We start from the raw sequence: 21,722 nt of genomic DNA on the forward strand, positions 1-21,722 counted from the left end.
TTAAGCCCTTGACAGACAGCTGCAGTGTCTTATACACACTGCATTCCTAAAGCTGCATCTAAGACTGTAATGGAAATAGGTTTAAAATGTTTACCCCACATAGTTATTACATGTGAGCAGTAGTGGATGGCACAGAAAAGTCTAATAGTTGACATTTTTCTAAAAAGAGGTGAGATATGTGAAGCATCTGTACTTGTTCATGTTGCAAAGACTCAAATTATAGTTTATTTACAAGTCTAAATCCCTGTTGGTTGTTGGTGGGACAGCTATCTACTGAAGATGGCTTGGGGTGTGCACAGAGCATCCACATACCTAAAAAATATGTAGTTGGTTTATTTCTTGGAATTGATCTAGACATTCATATGTTTATGGTGTAGATAATTTCTCCTAAGAGAATTCCTTCAACAAAAGTGGAACATTCAGGTAACTCACACTGCTTTTTCTTGGATGCATGAATTTGTACAAGGTAATGAGAACGTCTGCATGGACTAAGCTAAGGTTCTTGCTGCACCAGCAAACTGGCTTGTTCTTTACGGTACTTCTCAGCTAGCACAACGGTACTCCTGCACTGAGCTGGAATCTGAAATTTCTGATAGTGGGCTGTGCCGGCTCTTCTCTGCATGGGGTGTGCAAGCTGTGCCTTCTAAGAAATGTACCATATGTACCATGCTCCAGAATGGGTCACATATCATGTAATATAATGACAAAAAAAGAAGTGCTTAGTAAACTTTTTGTGATGTGATGTGACTTTTTTTATTATTTATTTATTTTTTACTTTTCAGTGTCTTTTGGATTACTGGGTATGTCATGGTACATTCGTAGAAGTCTTGAATGAGAAATTTTTCAATTGCAAGCTGCTTGTGCCTTCAATATATATCAAATAACAGTTCCTATCTCTAGTCCCTGGTTTTCATATATGCAATCTAAATCTTTGCTATCCATAATGTGGTGTTTAACCAGACGCCATGGGACATCATGTATGTGTATGATGTACTGGGTGCATACACACAGAACTCCACTCTAGGAGAGCACCGAGAACCATCCAGTGGGGTCACGTATTTGGAATAGGGCCAGTTACAGCCGCCAAAAATACATGCCCTTGGAAACTGTCCAGGAGGGCTGGAGAGATGGCTCAGCCGTTAAAGGCTAGGCTCACAACCAAAAATATAGGAAACTGTCCAGGAAGCAGAAAGAATTGTTCTTCAGCATTCTTCTGAGGACTTGGGGTTTGCTAATAACATCAACCACAAATTATTCATTATGTATATTATTTAATAAATAACAATCCTTAACAGAAAACCAGTGGCTAGCAAATCTGTGAACACGAAGGAAGCACAAAGTCAACCAGCTTTCTGAGAGCCTCATGAGCAGGCCCTTGTCTGTGGCTCCTCCAGGCTGTTTGTCATCAGTGGTGGGACTTGCTTTAGTCATGCTGTCATTCCACCCGCCCATCTTCCCATGAACCCTCTCTTCTTCCCCCTGGTTTCCTGTAGTATGGGATGGCACTGCCATGCCCTCTTTTAGGCCTCTTGATTTGGTGTTTGCCCTAACACAGAACAGTGTGGAGCAGAAGATAGCACAATGATGGCTTGGAGTTTTTTCACCTATTGAAGCATTCTTCAGGGCATTTCACATATGGGGCCCAGTCTACTCAAGACACAAAAGGCTTGAAGCAAATACAGCAATTTGGAGCTCTGACTACTGGGATTGGTGTTTTGGGGGCAGCATTTTCTTGTCTCTCCCACAAAGTGTAGAGGAGAACGAGAAAGGAGATGTGATTATAGTGAAGCCATTTTTTTCCTTTGTCATCTCTCTGAAGTCTGTATTTGGTTAGTCCAAGGGCAAAACTTTTCCCAAGGTGTATCAGGAGGGAGAACTTAGACACTGATTATATTCGTAGAAACACAAAAGTTCACACAGATAATAAGGGTAGTATGAGTTTCAGCTTTCAGACCATCACCTGATCCAATTTTAGAGTTCCTGAATCTGTAGAAGAACAGCATGCACTTATCTATGATGGAAAAATTCTAGAAATGCATTTAGTGATCCTCAGTTGCTGCTATTGTCTCTGACATTGTTGTTTCTGAAATATTTCCAGTGAAGAGAGTTTTGACCCTACAATCTGATAATGCTTCTGCTCTCCTCCATTCCCATCGCACCTGCGAACTGGGAGCAATGCTCTCAGCACAGTATTCCATGCTTAAATCAAATCATGTCAACAAGTTTTATGACAGTGTCAAATTTGCATATCGGGTGGAGTGGAGTGTGTCTCCTTGCACTTGTGACCTCAGAGGCATCTATATTTTCATTTTCCCTACTCTGTATTAATTGGAAAACATGTCTTAGGTATCATATCTTTTTTCATGAGTATTTCACCACATCTTAACTCAGTTGTTAACTTACTTCTGACTTTGGGGCCATTTGGTGCATATATTCTTGAAAAAAGATGTTCATCTATTTTATTCATTAACTCTGAAAAATGACATTTGGGGAAATATTTTGTTATAACAAGCCACAACAGAAGTTACTGGAAGGCAGTTTGACATTTGGTGACTATTAAAAGTGCATTGAAGGAGTAACATATTTGAGTGCCCATTCCCTAGTGTGTCGGGGAACCCGGGACTTCTATTGCTTTGTGTGTTTCTTGAGTGTCATGGCCTCAGGCTTGTAACTAGCTCATCCTGCAACCTAATCTCTTGTAACGTTTCTTACAGACAGCACTTCCATGGACAAGTCCTTGTCAAAACTGACCCACGCCGGTGGAGAGCAGACATCAATCAGCTCTGTCCATCAGGTTATTGATAAGGTCAAGGGTTACTATAATGCTCACTCAGATAACTTCTATAAAAATATTATCCTGTCAGATACCTTCAGTCACAGTACAAAGTTTTAATGTCCTTGGTAAAAGGAAAAAAATAAAAAGAAAAGAAAACCTGTCTGGAGAAATGTGAAGCTCTGCATGCAGTGAAATCGACGCCCAGCGGAAGTCGGTGTGCTGTTACCTAGGCAACTACAGAGCCTTGAGGACTGGATCTTGTTAGAGAAGCTTTTGTGAGATGCAGAATTCATCTTTTCAGAATATTTCTTCTGTGGACGAGCTTCAGTCATCATTCTTGAGAACTGGGAACACCTTGAACACTGCAATTAGATAGGACGTTTTTTGAATGAGTAATTAAATCAAACTCATCAGAGTTTGAGGAAAAGGGGATTAAAATTAGAGGACACAAAAGGAAGAAGCCCAAGAGTGAATTCTAGTTTAGATCTCATCTACCCCATCTCATAAAGACTACATAGAAAACACACTAAGTAATGTTTGTAGTGATTTTGGGTGCTCACGGGTTCTGCTCCAATGCTATTTTCTATGAATATAGCAGTGTCTTTTTCTTCTTCAGTGAAATTTCAACTGTAAGTAGAAAAGATGTTTAATATTTGATCCACATAAAATTAAACGTGCTTTTTTTCCTATCATGTTAACTATTTAACTTTCATGAATGTAACTTGCTAAAGAAAGTATTTCAAAAATTTGGTCTAGTTGATATGGTATATAAATTTCCAATATCTCAAGACATACAGCTTAAACATCACCACCATCCCATGCATACAACTGAGTGTCAACTTTTTGTTAAAGTAAACTTTCTGGATGTTAAGAACAAACCTGCTACACACACACACACACACACACACACACACACACACACACATACATCCTCCTTCACTGTGCATTGGGACCTCTGGCTCAGGAGAAGAGTGATAATTCCAGTTAAGCACCCTTATGGGATGGCCTTTCACCATGTAAAGAACATACTTTTGACATTATGTGAACCTATTTGTGCTTTAATGATTTTAAGACATAAAATCGGAGACCTCACATAAACTTCAGAAACCTCTGACTTTCCCTGGAATTTTCTTCTGTCTAGCATACACTGAAACACACAGTTGGCTCGGTTAACCAAAATAATTTATAAATATGTAGGTCTACAACTGCTAGTCGAAGAACTATTTGCACTGAATCCTCCAATCAGAGTGTGTAAGAGCCTAAGGAGGGCTGTGGAGACACACTACTCTATGGTGTAATATTTACGGATCAGATTGTGGCATGCAAGTCACGTGTAGCATTAAGCAGCTTACCTAAATCCTCAACGATCCTAAAGCAATGTGTGCTTGCTAATGAGGGTATGGGTTGTTCTCAAGTGATGGAATCTTATCTGCTGGCTTCAGTACATGTTGGCTTTAGTCTTGCGCAAAGTTGTCCAAGAAGTTTCAGGTTTGGCATAACAGCAGCACAATGATGACAAAAGGGAGAGATTCTGGCAGAGGCACTCAGAAGGCAGAGGCCAGACCTGAACCTCTGTGCAGAAAATAGGTCATTCTCAGCAATGATACAGAAGACCTTGCAGGCTTTACAACAGATGAAGGATCTTCTGAAGTCTCACTGAGTGTCAATCGTGAAACTACTTGCCAGGCTGCGAAAGATGTTGATAGAATGTGGTGGTGGATTGTTGATGGCGTTGCATTTTGTATCAGCCAGGACTGCCATCTTGGAGCACATGAGCTTTGCTAGGCCTGGCTTTCACAGAGGACGAGGCCATTTAGGAGAAAGAGTCACTTCAGTAGAGCCAACCCCTTCTTTGGGTTCATATTAGCGGGCTGCTCATTGTGCAAGAGGATACATTTGGGTAAAACTGAAGCTTAAACAGTCACTAATTATTGACGTACTTCCCCCACAAACTTAGGTGGTCATGATAGATTTTAATTAGCTCTCTACTGTGAGATTTCTGCACAAAGTGCATATTTAATAATAAAAATCATGACATAGCTTCAAAAATGACCTTGCTTTTGATTTCTACTTATAAGTATCCCGATCTGAGAAACTCTTTTTTAGTTTTTCATATTTGGCAATGACGTCAGCGCCACTTTAAAAAAAATGTCTGATGAACAGGTAAAGGAAACAAAAATGGAGGAATACCAGACTAGAAATATTTACAAGTTTAAAAGACTGATCCAAATCCATCTTCAATTCCAAGTATGTGTCTTCATTTGCATTTGGCCCTGAGAAGAACGAGCCAGGAACTCCACTGGGGGGCCAGTCTTCGGCCTCCACCCACCTGTAAAACAGTGCCAGGCTCTGGTTTCCCCCCGGCCCCCTCTCTTTTCATTGGGAAACATTAGAGCTTCAGTCTAGGGTCCTGAGATAATCTCCATTCTTGTCACTGGTTCTTCCCGTGTAAAGATTTTCTTTGTCATTGGCATTGTCTCGTCTGTACATATTTATTTATTTGTGTTCATGTCAGTTTTGTTTCCTATTTTAGCTTTCTGTTGCCCAGCTTTATTGTTTTAATTAACTTTCTATTAGAGAGACTATTTTGTTCCTAGAAAAATTGTGAAACAGTTTTCTGTAGCGATATCTTTGAATATGATGGATAAAAGCAACTGTGAGGGCAGACGAGACTTAGTAGGGAGAAACTGCTAAAGCTGATTTGCCATTTTACTGAAATGGAAAATGATTTTTCAAATAAATACTTATGTTGTTCATGTTCCAAATTATTCAGTTCCTTTATGAGTGAACGTTTCTATTTCTGGCTCTTAAATGGGAGAAAAAATTATTTGACAACTGGAAAATAACCTGGCCACCAATAAATCCAATGACATGGGGTGACTTTGCCAAAACACTAGGACTGAATATGTGACAAAGGATCCAGACCCTGGGACTGATGCACTCTGATGTTAGAATTTCTTAGGACAACTGGTACAGAGCCGGGCTGTATGGTATCTAAAATATAACTTAGGCTTTTTCTTTAGAAGGAAAGAAAAAAAGAAAAGGAAAGGAAAGAAAAAGAAAATGAAAGTAAGGAAATAGATCATAGAGTGTTATATAGAATTCAGGATTTGGGATATATTTCTCACATTCACAATTACTGCTATTTCCATTACGGGAGACTTGGAAACTGGTCCATTTTAGTTAACTTCACTTGCATGATCAGAACAGAGGCAACCACTTCCCTTTTCCTCTGGTAACTTAGAATCACTCCTTTCTGCAGAGCCAAGGTCAATTTGGCTCCTAGGCTTCCCCAGCAACTGTATGCCCAGCACTAAGTTGTGAGGCGCTTTGGCAGGTCACTGCAAAACCTGCCCTTCTGCGCCAACGCTTACAACTCCGAGCCAAGTCATGTTAAGAAAACAGGAGATGCTGAAGGCCCGTCTGCAGACCTGGGTGATCAGGTCACTTCTGAAAGCACAGGTGAGCGAGCAGTGGTGGGGAGCTCACAGGAAACCCCTGCTGATTTCCATGCTGTTCCATGTTTGTAGCATTTTTGAAGTCTGCATGAGTTGGGCTTTGTAATTGCAGTGCCTTGGCTAGGCTTCGGAGTTCTCAGTTCAATAATGTGCCGCTCTTTCATATCCGAACTCAATCTTTCTCCTTCCCATTCCTTCCTCATCCCCCACCACTTCATACCTGTTTCTTTTCAATTCCATCTCTCTCCTTTGCACATTACCTCCTTTCTTCATTTCCAGGAAAATGATCTGTGCTTCATTCTTCTTTCTCTGCTTCTCTCGAGAAAAAGTAAGAATAAATGTGAAGTTTTCAAATATTTTCATTTATAGTCTACTTTCTGTGAGGAGATAAAGGAAAGGGGAAGATTTAATATTTTTCTTAACACAGGAGGCTCAGATTTTTTTAAAAAATGGAGTAACCTGAATCCGATGGAAAAGAAACTCATAAAATCTGTGAATACCTTTCTTTGGACATCTGTGGTATTCAGTAATCATGTATGATTTTTATCATAACTCTGTGAGGAAATTCTGCTAGCTGTCTTCCATCTGGGGGAAGTTGGTAATTAAAATAAGCACCCTTTCCCATGACCAAGCCAAGTCTTCAGACTTTGGTTCCCTCTCACTGCAACACACTTTGCAGATTTCTTCCATGACTATAGATAGGAAGGAACCATCCAAGGTCAACATGACTTCAGGGAAAGTTGAAGAGAAGCTTCTAGAACTTCAGACAAAGCAGCAAAGTTTGAGTGAGGATTTGATCCAATAAGTTGAGGTTGCGTATAAGGAAAGTTATTCCAGGCATAGAGGCCGGAGAACCCAGAGCACTGAGTAGACAATAGTTGGGAATGGCTTGATTGCATGGTGTGGGAAGGTCACTGTGGAGAAATGACAGGCTGAAGCCAGGCCATTGTTGGGAGAAGCCTTCCTGCCAGCCACTTTGGTTTTTACCCCACCAGTCACCTGGGCTATGCCATGTTGTAGTCCCCAAATAACACACAAGACGCTGTATTAATTATGAAGCTGTTGGCCTTGCTTGTTTCTTACTGGCTAGCTCTCACTTAAGTATTTACTCCATAATTGTTAATCTAAGTATTTCTCTTACCGGAGAAAGGGGTCCTGACTTCTTATCCCTATGGCAGCTATATGGTGACTCCTTGTGTTTCTCCTTCCCAGAGTTCTCCTGGACTCCTAGTCCAACCTATCTTGCTTCCCTATTGGCCAACAGTGCTTTATTGACATATACACAGGACTTCCCCATCAGGCTATCATGGGAAGGGATCAATGTCCTAATGGAGAGGGGTGAGCTTGACGGGGACAACACAGTCTCAGAGCATGCTATGCAAGTGAGCCTGAGTCTACTTGGGATTTAGGAAGGTGAATGGAAGGATGATGAGAATTGAGCAGGACTGAACTTGGGGAGGACAGAAAAAGCCATGCAGAACTCCACAGGTGCTGAGGAACAGATAATGATTCACGCGACTAGGTTCAAATATTAAATATAATTTATTTCCGGGAGAAGCCAGTTATACAAGAAGCAGATGGCTGCTGCAGGTTCCCGCTCTAAGGATCCCCACAGGCTGCTCCCTGTGACCTGACCTGACCAGATGCAAGAGAGAGCCACCTGCCCAGACCCCAGACCTAAACGCACTCCCAGTCAGGTCCTCACCCGTAACCACACCCAAATGGGCACGGTCAGTGCTACAGGTGCAGGCAGGGTGGATATCTCACTACACACAGGAAAAGCAATTTAAGGAATGGTGATCAGAGAAGTAGTGGCACTGTCACAAGCCTACAGAGCACAGGCAAGGTAAGCATGAATTTTGGTAGGAGTGAGCTCACCATGACTAGAATAGCAGCCACTGGCTGGTTGTGCACCTTGACAAACCAATCTGTAGTTAGCATTCCTTCAAAAATTTTGGTTATCTGTGTTTATATACCATGCAAAGAATCTTTAAAACAGTACTTAGAATCTTTTATTATATTATTTTTATTGAAAATAAAAGGGTTTTTCATATAATATATTCTGATCACTATTTTCCCTCCCTGGTCTGCTCCCAGATTTTCCCTACCTCCTGATCCTTCAAATTACAAGTGCTCTTTGTCTCTTAAGAAAACAAACAGGCAAATAAAAAAAAGACAACTAAAGGCTAAAACAAAATGAACAGGCAAAAAGAAACAAAGAGCGTTAGAAATGCATACATACACACACAGACATCAAACCCATAAAAATGCAAAATCAGAAATCATAAAATACAACTAAAAGACCAACCAATAAGGGCTGGGTGTTGGTGGCACACGCCTTTAATCCCAGTGTTCGGAAGGCAGAGGCAGGCAGATCTCTGTGAGTTCGAGGCCAACCTGGTGTACAGAGTGAGTTCCAGGACAGGCTCCAAAACAATACAGAGAAACCCTGTCTTGAAAAGACAAAAAAATAAAAATAAAAATAAAAATAAAAAAGGTAAACAATGCCTCCTGAAAGCAAAGTGAAATTAAAAAAAACTTCAAAAATAGCTTTGTGTACTCAGAATCTTAAAATGACATTATCCTTTCCAAGCAAGAAACACAAACATGTAAATTGGAAAAAAATTTTACTAGACTTTTGCCACAGTAATGGAGAAGTCGGTAGCAGTTCTGAAGCAGTGTTGGTCTCTAATTCACAAAGACTGTCAAGGGATCGCTAACATAGCTGTGGCTTTTATTTTTCCAAATAATTCCCAACTCCCTGGGAAATACTTTTCTCTCCACAGATCTTTTCTCTGTCATTTGCTCTATGGGTTGACACAGTCTGTGTTTATTCAACTGAAGCTTTCGTAGTTGGAAATGGCTTGTTTGTTCGCTTTTCTCCTCAGCTACATGTTTCTTCATTTCCTGAAGCACATTCTGGATTGGTGTGGCCCCATGTGCTGCGACTCACAAGTAAGGGACAGATCTTCCTTCCTGTTTTTTCTTCTCAGAGAATTCTGGATTGGGTCACGTTGACAAAAATCCTAGCAAGGACAGAGTCCAGGAAACATTGCTTCTTCTTTTTAATAACTGCTGCAAATTGTTCAACATTGTTTCTTTTAATAACTGATACTCACTGTTCAACATTGTTTCCTTTTAATAACTACTACATACTGTACAACATTGTTTCTTTTTAATAACTATTACATACTGTACAACATTGTTTCTTTTTAACAGCTGCTATATATTGTTCAACATTGTTTCTTTTAACAACAGTTACATACTGTTCAGCATTGTTTCTTTTTAACAATTGTGGCATATTGCTCAACATTGTTTCTTTTTGACAACTGCTCGGTACTGTTCAAGCCAGTGAAAATTATCCTTTAAAGACCCGGATACTCCGCAGAGGACAGTTGTTTGTCCCCCATGGATAATAAAGCATTGCCGAGACCCAAAGGAGACCTTTGCCTTCACCCTTTCACTCTTCTTCTACTCTGAACTTCAAGCATAAGGACACCAGAGTGCAGCTGGAATCTCCTGGAAAGTATCATTTGTTCCTTTAATCTAATGCAACATTCCTTAATCTAAGATAACCTTAACATCATATGGAGACCACAGACTTGTTCGTTTCAGTTGTTGAAGTAAATACATGAGTGTGTATGAAAGTGTGTGTGTGTGAGAGAGAGAGTGAGTGTGTGTTTGTGTGTGTGTGATTCAATGACTGGAGTATGTGTGGGTGTTTAGGTGAGTATATATAAGAGTGAGTGTGTATTTAAGAGTATGTGTATTAGGGTGTGAGAGTACATAGGGAGTGAGTGAAGTGTGTAAGTGTGGCTGAATTTATGGGTTCAACTGTGTGTGAATGTGTGCTCACATATTTATTATATACTATATACTATAATGTTTAACATTGGTTCTGTCTTCAAATAAGAAACAGAAACAATATGATGTGTATGCATGAGTGTATTTATATAAATATGTGTGTGTGAATGTATGGCTAGATAAAATTGATGGTGGATGGATGGATAGATAGAAAGATAACATAAGATGAAAAGCATAAGCTCCGATCTCTCTTAATAAAGGAAAGGTAGAGGATATCTTATAAAGAGAGGCAATATAAATGTATATATCTGTCGTAAAGAGAGATGATACCTCTTCTTCTTTAAGGACACTCAGCAGGCATCCCACACAGTGTGATGGTTTGGATCTAGAATGTCACACAAATGTCCACATGAAGGTTTGGTTCTCAGCTGTGGCTGCACAGGAAGATGACAGAAGGTTTAGCAGTGGGGCTTCATTGGAAGCTTAGATCACTGATGTGCACATGTGAAGGCTTCTGCTTCCTTGCCGCCACAAGGTAAGCTCTGCCATGAACTTTTACCAGGAGGCACTATCTCACTAACTATAAAAGGCACTAGACTAAACTATCATGAACAAACCCCCTGAAACTGAGCCCTAGAATATCTATTCATCCTTTAAGTTCTCTTCCTCATGTGTTTGCACGGCTAGGAACAGTGATCAATACATGAAGACAGTGCTTTCTCTTCTTGGTGCCCAGCCCTCTCTCCACTCTCTTCAGTTTTCTAGAGGAACCTTTTGGCCTGGGTTTTACTTTGGGAACTTTCCTGTGATTCTTTGCAAGATTTCTCTTACAGTATATATGCCAAAGTATAAATGAGACTAAAACAACCCAGAGCGCATTCTCCTAATTTCAAATAGGCCAGGAAGCCTTTGCTACATTTAGTGGCTAGTGCTTAAAGCTAATGAAATGGATTTTCATGGATTAAAGCATGATCTTGTGGGGAAAATAAAATCAATAAGCTAAATTTTCTTATGAGAAACGGATTCATTAAAATCCAACATTAAAATACACACAGACGATGCCAGGTGGTGGTAGTGCACTCCTTTAATCCCAGCACTTGGGAGGCAGAGGCAGGTAGATCTCTGTAAGTTTGAGGCCAGCCTGGTCTACAGAGCTAGTTCCAAGACAGCCAGGACTGGTACATAGAGAAACCCTGTCTTGAAAAATAAAAACAAAACAAAAAAACAAACAACACACACACACACACACACACACAGAGAGAGAGAGAGAGAGAGAGAGAGCTTTTGATCACTCAGTCTTTGATCTTTCCTTTCTTGCCAGACTACCTGGTGCCTGGAATCTTTTTTTATTACAAATGAGAGGGAATGTACAAGTCCAAGAGTCAAATATATGCTTGGATTCTATAGACTTTTAGCCTACCCCCCATCAAATGTGAAGAAGCAGCTCTGGTTAGAAAACCTGCCCCCCTGTCAGCTGTTAGCGCTCTCAGCCAGCCTTTCTAAGATAGGAGTAGCCAACGTCCAGGTGGATGGTCCGCTTGACCCGAGGAGAGATGCTTCTACTGGATGCTGACCACAGGCCAGGTGTGTCTGATGCCAATCTGTGTAGATCATAGCAGCTGAAGGAAGCCCTACCCACTACCATCATAGCATTACCATACACAATACTTTGGGTCTACGGCCTCACTTGGGCCTAGACACATATCTCCTTGGATCAAAGTGTTTCTGGAGGTACCTACCCTTAAACAAAAGAATAAATAAGCTAGAGAATTCAACACAAGCCCACAGGGTCCCTAAACAAAAACAAGAAAGCTTCAGGTAGAAGACAAGCATGGTTCCTACATTGCTTGGCCCGCAGGAGGCAGAAACAGGGAAATTGCCATAAGGTCAAAGCCAGCCTGAGCAAGACCCTGCATCAAAGAAACCAAATTGGAAAACAAACAAACAAACAAAACAAAACAAAAAAAACCTTCAGAAAGAGGTTTCAAGTGTTTGTTGTCATCCTCTTAAGTTAACCGTTTAACAAAAGAAAGGTATCTGCCAAGGAGTAACAGAGCTTAACATGGGAAACTGTTAAGACTTATCAGTATTCCTTTTCCCTATAGAAAGTTCAAGACAAAAAACATGGCAATCGGAGATTCAGCCTTCCATAAAGAATTTTCCAGATCCATCATGGCCTTTATTGTTCTTGTTCATCTTTGCACATTAGACCTCTAGGATTTTCACTCTGTCCTTTTTGTAGTCTATTGTTTCTAGCACTGGAACGAACTTTCTTTCAAACGTCTGCTGCAGTCACTCAGAGGCTGGTGTGTCCGCCTCCCTGCTGCATGTCTGCCTGTTTTCCTCGCATTTCCCACGCGGTGACCTTTGTCTTCTCCACTATGTCACAAATAGTGTGTAAAATTGCTACAAAATTTTCATCAACCTTTGTGTACTCTTCTACCTTATCATCCTGCAGATAGCATACCATTTGATACCATATCTCAAGATAATTTTTTGATCTATAGCCAAGAAAGAGCAATAATAAGTCCGGCTCAGAATGACTTTTGGCACTTGGAACGCAGCTCAGTGGTAGGACAGCTGTCGAGGATGTGTAAGACCCTGGGTTCCATCTGAGCGCTGCAAACAAAAATCCTGCAGTTCTGGGCCAAGTGTTTATGTTAGTGTCATAGCTCAGTGTTTCTCAACTTGTGGGTCATGATCCCTTGGGTTTCCTAAGACTATCAGAAATCACAGATGTTTGCATTACAATTCACGACAGTAACAAAATTGCAGTTATGAAGTAGCGATGAAAATAATTTTATGGTGGGGGATCACGACAATATGAAGAACTATATTAAAGGGTCAAAAGGATTAGGGAGGTTGAGAGTCACTGGTCATAGTTGGTTTTAAAAACTTCCTTTCCTTCTCATTGTATTTGCTAAGGGCACACAGGGATTGGCAAACTTAGCTCCAGTGTTTGGAGCATTGTTTTAGGGTTTTCTTACTTAAACTGTGTTTAGTGAGCAGAAAAAACAAGTAACTTCTGTAATGATTTTGATGACAGCTCTGTACTTACAGACCCAATATAGATGATAGTATTTTCGTTGAAAATTTAGGCCATAGAAGAAGAAACGGGTGGCAGAGTTGATTACAAGGGTTACTGTTGGTAGCCTCATCTCAACCTGAACTTAGCTGGGCAGTCAGCAGGATTAGTTCATGTATCTACACGGGTACTCAGGTTCTTAGCAGTCATAGAATCAACTGAATCCAGGACAGAGGTCACCCCTGAGTCTGAGTAGATAGGTATACTCCACTAGAAAACTGATTCTAAAGACAAAATACAACTGTGGATTACAGAGACTGATCCCCTAATTATGTTTCTTACACAGAACACTCAGTTAACTAACACGCTTTGAGTCCTTGTCCTCTAAAGCAATCTAGATGATATTCCCATCTTCCTCTGGGACACCTGCTTCTATCCGACAAAACAGACTTCGTAGTAATTTCCAGAGGCAGTTTCAATTAAAATTTAGTAATAAATTGTCTATAATTTATGCAAACAATGTTTCCAATGTTTGGACAATTATGTGGCACCTGGAATAATTCATGAAGCCCCCTGCTTGGTATGTAGAAATTAAAAGTAGACTGTTTAAGTAAAAGTAATACTACCATTTCATTTCCTCATCTACAGTCAGCAAAATCTCTTAAAGAACAGCCCTCAACGTGGAAAAAAATCCTGAGCACCACAATAAACATTACAACATCATGGCATACAGCACACAATTCAGAAACAAGAGCTCACTGCATCAGAGACTCGGAACTTGTTCAACCAGCAATAAGCTTCTTTATGCAAATGGAAATCCTGAATCGAGGTCTCCTTCTAAAAGTAAGTGACTTCTGAGTAGTGTAGAAGATCTGTGGTGTGAGCCTGCTGTCTCAGAGATTCAATTCTTTCTTTTGATTAAAGATAAATTTCTAGAACACTGAAAATTCCTACCTTGATGTCTTAGGTCTAGTTCGGTGGTATAGTAGAGTGCTTGCCCACCAGAAGCCAGACACATGAAAACTATCATTGATGAAGTTCTCTGACACACACACACACACACACACACACACACACTTTATGTTAGAACCTGGACACTGTAAGGGATCTGCTTCTAGACAGAATGGACCCCTCACCTTGACAAGCTCACAGTTAGTGGGTACAGCAGGTACACTGAATTGGTGGTGACATTAACAGATGAGCAGAGCTAAAAGATCAAGGAAATTTGAATATAATATCTGCTGGCAATGAGAAACTCATAATCCTGTGACAGCATAACAGTTATGTAAAAACCCTGATTTATTGAAGGTATACAATACAGTCATTCCTTCCATTGCTGAGACAAATCACCACAAACCCAGTGATTTAAAAACAACAGCAATTTATTCTCTTGAAGTTAAGAATCAGAAGTCTGAAGTGGACCTTCCAACAATAAAACCAAGACCAAGGCTTCTACGGTGGGTCTCATCTTATAGAGTAGCAACGAAAGTAATTTTATGGTTGGGGAGGTCACCTCAGCGTGGCAGCATTAGAAAGGTTGAGAACCAATTGTGCTAGGATGAGCCTTCACCTCAAATGGCTTGGTTTCACCACAGCTGCACAGTTCCTTTTGAGAAACCAGGTCCCTCCTCCACAGGGGCCCCACCCTAAAGAGGACGGGACCGGGAAAGGCACTTCTTGAGCGAGAAAAATGGAAGCACTTCTTGGAGTTAATGTTTGTACGAACTCCTGTTGTCTTCGATATTTTTTCCAGGATCACCCACGTCTCAATGAAATTTAACGGATGAAATCGGCAACCTGTCTTGAAACCCTTACACTGGGTTTAAGGGAGCAAAGCCATGATTGGGAAGCAGCTGGTAGGGAAGACATTGCTTCTAAAGATACAGCAATCTAGATAGCTAGAGACACTCGGGCTTTATTTGTTTTCCCCAAAAGGTTTAGAGATCCATTCTTGTCGACGCTGTATGAGTCCACTGGGTGGCGCCCTGCTCCCTCTTTCGCTTGAGCACTCAGGCACACTCTCCCCGGCTGGTTGGGCTCTCTACTGATGAGGGCACAGACCCCGTCATTTTTCACAGAAAATTAAGAGGATTTCTTTTATAAGACAATGAAATTATCCCACCCCTCCCCTCGCTCCTCTAAATACTATTACAGCAATATTAAAAACAAAGAGGATCCATCCATCACCTGCAGGATTATTAGGTTCTGGCAGGCAACTGTAAATATGTACATGGCCAGCAGATGGCAGTGCACTATTAGCAATAGGCTAGAGTCCCTGGAACACAGAGGGTCCTTCGATCTTGGGAGGTCGGTAGAGCTAGATACTGCACAGAGTCAGCCTGGCAATCTTTAGTCAAACAGCCAAACCATATGCTCCGTGCTCCCGGTGAGCACGCATGGGCAACCAAGAAAAGAGAAATGTCCCGACCTTGTCCTCAAATTTCATCTTGCCCTTCCCCACTGGATTAAAATCACACTTCTGAGAGAAACCCGCTGTGCCGAAAGGCAGGGAAACAAAATGCAGCTAAAACACCATTCTTTTTTTCTCTTTTTAAATTGAAAATAAATTCTTCTCTCATACAGTACTCCCAACTCCCAGGTCCATCCCCACACACGCCCCCCCATCCACCCTGTGTCTTCAGAAAAGAACAGACCTCAAGGAGACAACAACCAAACGCGACAAAACAAAACACACAAGACAAGGCAAAAGCCCTCACACCGAGGGAAGCCCAACAGAAAGAGAAGAGTCCCGCCAGCAGGCAAAGAGCCAAAGATGCATCCACTCCAAGTTAGGGGTCCCACAGAAGCACTGAGTTAACAGCCACTTCGTGCATGAAGAGGACCTAGTACAGACCCGTGCAGCCTTGAATTTGCTGCCTCAGTCTCCATGAGCCCATCTGAGCCTTGCTTAGTTCCTTCAGCGGGCCATGTTCTCCTGGTGTCTTCCATCTCCTCTGACTCCTACACATTTCCTGCTCTTCTTCTGAGAGATTCCCTGAGCTCTGGGGTGAGAGTCCCAATGGAGACTTCAATGGAGACTCTCTTCACATCATTATTTGGCTGTGGGTCTCTGCACCTGCTCCCATCTGCTGCTGGAGGAGGCCTCTCTGATGCCATCGTCACCTCTTGGATGCTGGACAAGGCACCAATTTATGAGTATAGCAGAACGTCATTAGGAATCATTTCACTGACTTTTTTTTAGACCAGTCACGTTTGGTTCTACCCCGGGTCTCTGAGATAGCTCAGGTTCCTGGCCATCCAGGCAATGTAGGACATGGAATTATAAGCTCTCACAGGGCCAATAAAATCAGCCAAATAAGTGTTGGAGGCTCATGGGATCTGAGCAAGGGTACCCTGGTCCCTGGGTTCGCTCATGTCTCCACCCAATCCTTTCTCTCCCACAGGCTGGAATCCTTTAGCACATACAGCGGACACCGTCACTCCACTTTCAAACCTTTTGGTAATTCCCTCTTGCACCTGAAAGAAAACCCACATTCCTAACACCTCTCTTCAAACCCTGCAGATGCTCCTTTTGTGCTCTTTAACTGACACTGGTTGACCATGCTCCAGCCAGCCCTGGCTTCCTGGTGGGCCTTGGAAGAGCCAGAACCCCTGTGTGTGCTCCTTCCTTTCCAGAACAAAGGGGCCTTCCCGAAAGTCACCCACCGCTTGAACACTGGTCCCCAGGTGGGGCTTCTCTGCTGGTCCGCTTGCCAGTAGCAAGATTGCATTATGCTTCAGTTTGTAGCACCAAGGTTGGAAATTTTTGACCCAGGTCCAAGCCTTTGTAAATTCATCACATGCATCAGAACACACCCTGTCTTCTCCATTTGCCTATTGTCAATGATGTAGTTAGACAGTACAAACTGAAAACATTTGCTACCTCACCTTTTACACGAGAGGGTTATCGATCCTGAGTGTAGCAAATAGCCACATTTATTTGTTTTATAACACGAATCACCTCAGCAGGGATTTACCAGTCTGTTTATTTGTTTATTGACTCGCTGCTCTGTTTCTCTCTCCTTAGGCTCAGGACCATTCCCGGCCCCTTCCGTGTCCTCGTGTGTCTTGTGCGGCGCTTAGAACAATCTTTCAATCTGTTCACACCATGAATCGCACTATTTGAAGAAAGAATACTTAACTGAGAGAAGCAGCGGGGTCCACGTAACAGCATGTGACGACTGAGGAGGGAGGGGAGCGGAGCGAGGAATGCAGGGCCCGAAGGTTGGTGCAGGAACATGCTCTATCACAATTGCAAGGGAGAGTTACTGCGGGCTTTCAAAATGAAGCAGTGTACATCTGGGAAGCCAGCACTTTCAGAAAATGATAAACTTTATCTGTTGTATCAGTGTGTTTTGCTTTTCATGAACATCCACACACCACTTTTGTGTCCAGCGCTAGCAGAGGCTATAAGAGGATGTCTGATCTCCCAGAACTGAGGTCATAGGTGGTTGTGAGCCACCCTGTCAGTGCTGGGAGTTGAACCCAGGTCCTCTGGAAGAGCAGTTAGTGCTCTCAACACCTGAGCCATTTTCCCACCCCATGGAAACCAATGCTTTTTAAATTGAGGTACATTACATGAGATAGGGCATCAGGGCTGGGTTGGTTGTTTTGCTTTGTGTTTAGGTGTTGTTTTCTTTTCTTGTTTTATGGTTGTTATGTTGTTCTTAAGCACCATGCCCCTCAACTACATCATCCCCTTTTAATCGTTGCTTTGAGACAAGGACCCCATGAGTTATTCGGACTAGCTTCAAATTCATTGTAAAGCCCAGGCTGGCCACAAGCTTGCAGTCCTGTTTTCTCAGTCTCCCAAGTAGCTGGAATTACAGGTGTGCGCCACCATCCCTAGCTTTGGTTTTGATGGTTCTACTTCTGGGAAGTGAAATGGAGTGGAGATTAATTCAGGAACCGATGACCAGTTAATTCATCATGCCTATTTAACAGAACCTCCTTAAAATTCCCCGAAGAAGGGGTGTGGGGTATTTCTAGGTTCTTGAACACATGTAGGGTGGCCGACTGGGGAAAGGCATAGAAGAGCCATGTGCCTTCTCCTGTTTACCCTACATAATCCTTCCTCAGGCTGTTCATCTTTCTCCTTTACAATACAACAATGGATGCTAAAAGAATGTTTCCTGGATTCTGTGAACTTACAGCAAATTAACGAATCTGAGGAAGGGAATATGGAACCCTACTTTATAGAGGGACAGAGAGACAGCAAGAGACTTGAAACTTGCTCTTGGAGAGTGAAACTGGGACAGTCTTCAGGGTCTGAGATCATGATGGAGTTGAACCATGAGTCACCCAGTCGGTATCCGCAGGGATCTGTGGAATTCCTTGCTGAGGAAACCCATAATTTGGGGGTCAGATGTGTCAGCCCATTGGTGTATACAGCAAAAGAGGTTTTTCCTTTGTAGCCTCTATTTATCTATCATCTGCAGAGAAAAAAAATATAAAACCTTGAATAAAATAACAAATGTGATTAGATGTGTTGACGATTGGGAACTGGAATTAAAGTCCTACAGAAAACCTTGGTGCTATTCTTACAAATTGTATACAAAATTAAAATTATGTAAATGATTATGTTAACATATTGAGAATATATATTTGGTATGGACACTCAGTATACTATGATTTCATGCTCAAACTTTAACATTATTTCATAGCAAACAGTGGGTAAGTAACAATTGCTTTGCAGGATTAAGCATGCTAAAATATTTGAAAGGATGGATGGTATTGCGTGCACATACACAAACAGAAATAAACTCAGAGAGGTATTAACAGTATTTATGTTTGAGATTCATGTTTCATGTTATCAGTAACTCTCTTATTTCAATGCTTCTATCTTTCTGCTATTTTTATAATCAGTAATTACTAATTTTAACATTTAGTCATTGCATTTCTTCTTTTCCCTGGTCACAGAAAAGAAAGAGGGGGACAAAAGGGATGAGGAGAGAGATCAGAGATAGAAAACAAGAAGAAGAGAAGGTGATAGGGAGAGGGCAAGGAGGGAAGAAAGAGAAAGGGAGGGAAGGAGAGAGAGAGAGAGAGAGAGAGAGAGAGAGAGAGAGAGAGAGAGAGAGAGAGAGAGAGAGAGCTGATGGGGCTGGAGTTTGTGTGGAAGCTGTTGACTGAGGTTGGACAGGAAACCTACCTCCTGGGTTGCACAGCATCACCTGATGGAAACTGTAGCCTCCAGGGTTGTCATAACCCATCTATCTCAAAGGCAATGTCACTGTTCTGCTTCCCATACTTTCCTGTTAGAGGGTCACTGAGACCTAAGGTAGGGACTAATCTCGAGTTCTGTTTATCCTGCCACATGAAAACAACCTTGACCCCAAGGATCCGAAGCAGAATGATGCACCTACACAAAACCAGAAGGATACCACTGCCAAACGGAGCACAACACAGTGTGGAGCACAACACAGTGTGTAAAGGTGAGGGACGAATGCAGTTATGATGCTGGATAGGTAACAAGTGAGTCTGTGCAGACTCCCCATAATGCTTCAGCCAAGTCAACGGGTTCACACAATACCCAGAGTACCATGGGCCTCATAGTTTCCTGGTCTGGGGAGATTCTCTCTGCTGAAAAGCACTGAGGAGTTGGAATAAAGCCTTTTCTCCATTATCATCTCTTCCTGGAAGTTATTCAAAGACACAAGAAGTTTCTTCCTCCACGCCCCATCTCTAACTCCTGTAGATAGATTTACACCCCACACCTGGTGTTGCTAAGCACATTAACAAAACCCACATGCACATGTGGGAGTCAAGGTTGGCGAGGGAACTTCATTTGATTTAATTACTTAGTAGAAAGTGAAAGCTCCGAGTACATAGTGTTAAGGGACCTTTATAACGTATGGTTAAGAAATGTCTGGATGAGCTCAGTGCTGAGCTCTCTGAACAGTGCCACTCTGTGACACCTGTTTGAAAGACGTTTTATAGAATGCGTGGGTGGGTGTGGGGGATCATTGCATCGCTGCTTTCATTTCACAAATTCATTGTTGGCTCTTTGGAGTCATGGTTTCAAGATCACATGCCTCATAAAAATTATTTTTGCTGTCATGGCTCACAGGAAAGTCAGGATCCAACACCTCTTTAGCATCAGTGAAGCCAAGTACTTAGGGGAAATAACAATTTACTCTCAAGTTAATTAGCTGTATCTGGAAATACTCCATTTTAAAAACCAAATCTACAGCAAGCCTGGATACCTTCAGAGTTTCTGAGACAGACCTTAGGGTGTTAGAAAAACTGCAGGGCCTTGGGTTCCTCCCTCCTTCACTCCAATTGTAGGTTAACTCATAGTCATTCTGTGACACTGAGCAAATTCCTCACCCCTGAGAGTCTCCTCTCAACATCTGTGAGACAGGATTAATACCAACTACATTCTAGAGTATTTTCTTTTAATTAGGGATAGAAACAGTGTACATAATAGTACCAAGTAGTTGCTTAACAATGATGTTATTACAAGTGACTATGCTTGCCCTTTTACAAATTTGAAGAGTTTTTTTCTTTCTTTAAGATTTATTTATTATGTATACAGTGTTCTGTCTGAATGTATCCCTGCAGGCCAGAAGAGGGCACCAGATCTCTTTACGGATGGTTGTGAGCCATCATGTGGTTGCTGGGAATTGAACTCAGGACCCCTGGGAGAGGAGCCAGTGCTCTTAATCTCTGAGCCATCTCTCCAACCCATGAAAAGAGTTTAAAAAATAATTTCAATCCAGTGGAGAAAAGAAATTATAAAGAAGGGAAGGAAGGAGGGAAGGAAGGAAGGAAGGAAGGAGGGAGGGAGGGAGGAAGGAAGGGTGGGAGGGAGGGAGAAAGGAAAGAAGGGGGAAGGGAGGGAGGGAGAAAGGAAAGAAGGGGGAGGGAGGGAGAGAGGGAGGGAGGGAGAGGGAGGGAGGGTAGGAGGAAGAAAGGAATGGAGGGAGGGAGGAAGGAAGGGAGGGGGAGGGAGGAAGGAAGCTAGAATGCAGAGATAAATGGAGAGGGAGGAGAAATTGTGAATGAAAGTCAGTGGAGCACCCCCAGGCCAGTCTCAAAGGAGGAAGTTACCGGTGTGTGTCCCTCTCTCAGTCTGAAGGCCCCACGCCCAAGAGTGATGGTCTGCAGGCAGGAAGGTATAGACAGACACCTCTGCTCAAGAGTGATGGTCTGCAGGCAGGAAGGTATAGACACCTCTGCTCAAGAATGATGGTCTGCAGGCAGGAAGGTATAGACACCTCTGCTCAAGAGTGATGGTCTGCAGGCAGGAAGGTATAGACACCTCTGCTCAAGAATGATGGTCTGCAGGCAGGAAGGTATAGACACCTCTGCTCAAGAGTGATGGTCTGCAGGCAGGAAGGTATAGACACCTCTGCTCAAGAGTGATGGTCTGCAGGCAGGAAGGTATAGACACCTCTGCTCAAGAGTGATGGTCTGCAGGCAGGAAGGTATGGACACCTCTGCTCAAGAGTGATGGTCTGCAGGCAGGAAGGTATGGACACCTCTGCTCAAGTGCAGGCCAGTATGTGCCACTTCTTCCCATTGTGTTCTACTCAGACACTCAGCCGGTTGGGTTCTGTTCGCCTGAATCGGTGGAGGGAGTCTTCTTCGCTAAGTCTTCACATACAAATGTTTTTTTCTTGCAGAAATATCTATGGATACATCCATAAAAGATGCT

General features: G+C 42.2%; 1 protein-coding gene and 1 long non-coding RNA gene across 5 annotated transcripts in view; both read left to right on the forward strand.

Annotated features, from left to right (window-relative positions):
* The window catches only part of Adgrg6 (adhesion G protein-coupled receptor G6), a 126,956-nt gene extending 121,415 nt beyond the window's left edge, over positions 1–5,541 (forward strand). For 3 of the 4 annotated variants that reach the window (XM_040728158.1, XM_013126847.3, XM_021224404.2), the window contains one exon: positions 2,715–5,541. In XM_040728158.1, the coding sequence (XP_040584092.1) occupies positions 2,715–2,893 (179 nt within the window). In that variant the 3' untranslated portion in view covers positions 2,894–5,541. Of the gene's footprint in view, positions 1–377; positions 424–2,714 lie in introns of all 4 variants that reach the window. The other variant, XM_040728159.1, reaches the window with a different exon arrangement.
* A 4,730-nt stretch (positions 5,542–10,271) lies between these two features.
* On the forward strand, positions 10,272–18,846 carry LOC121132825. The gene is made up of 3 exons (XR_005869471.1): positions 10,272–10,573; positions 13,712–13,906; positions 17,091–18,846. It is a non-coding gene; the product is annotated as an uncharacterized LOC121132825 (long non-coding RNA).
* Positions 18,847–21,722: the final 2,876 nt, after the last annotated feature.

Source organism: Mesocricetus auratus, unplaced genomic scaffold, assembly GCF_017639785.1.
Source record: "Mesocricetus auratus isolate SY011 unplaced genomic scaffold, BCM_Maur_2.0 Super-Scaffold_100018, whole genome shotgun sequence".
Classification (NCBI taxonomy): domain Eukaryota; kingdom Metazoa; phylum Chordata; class Mammalia; order Rodentia; family Cricetidae; genus Mesocricetus; species Mesocricetus auratus.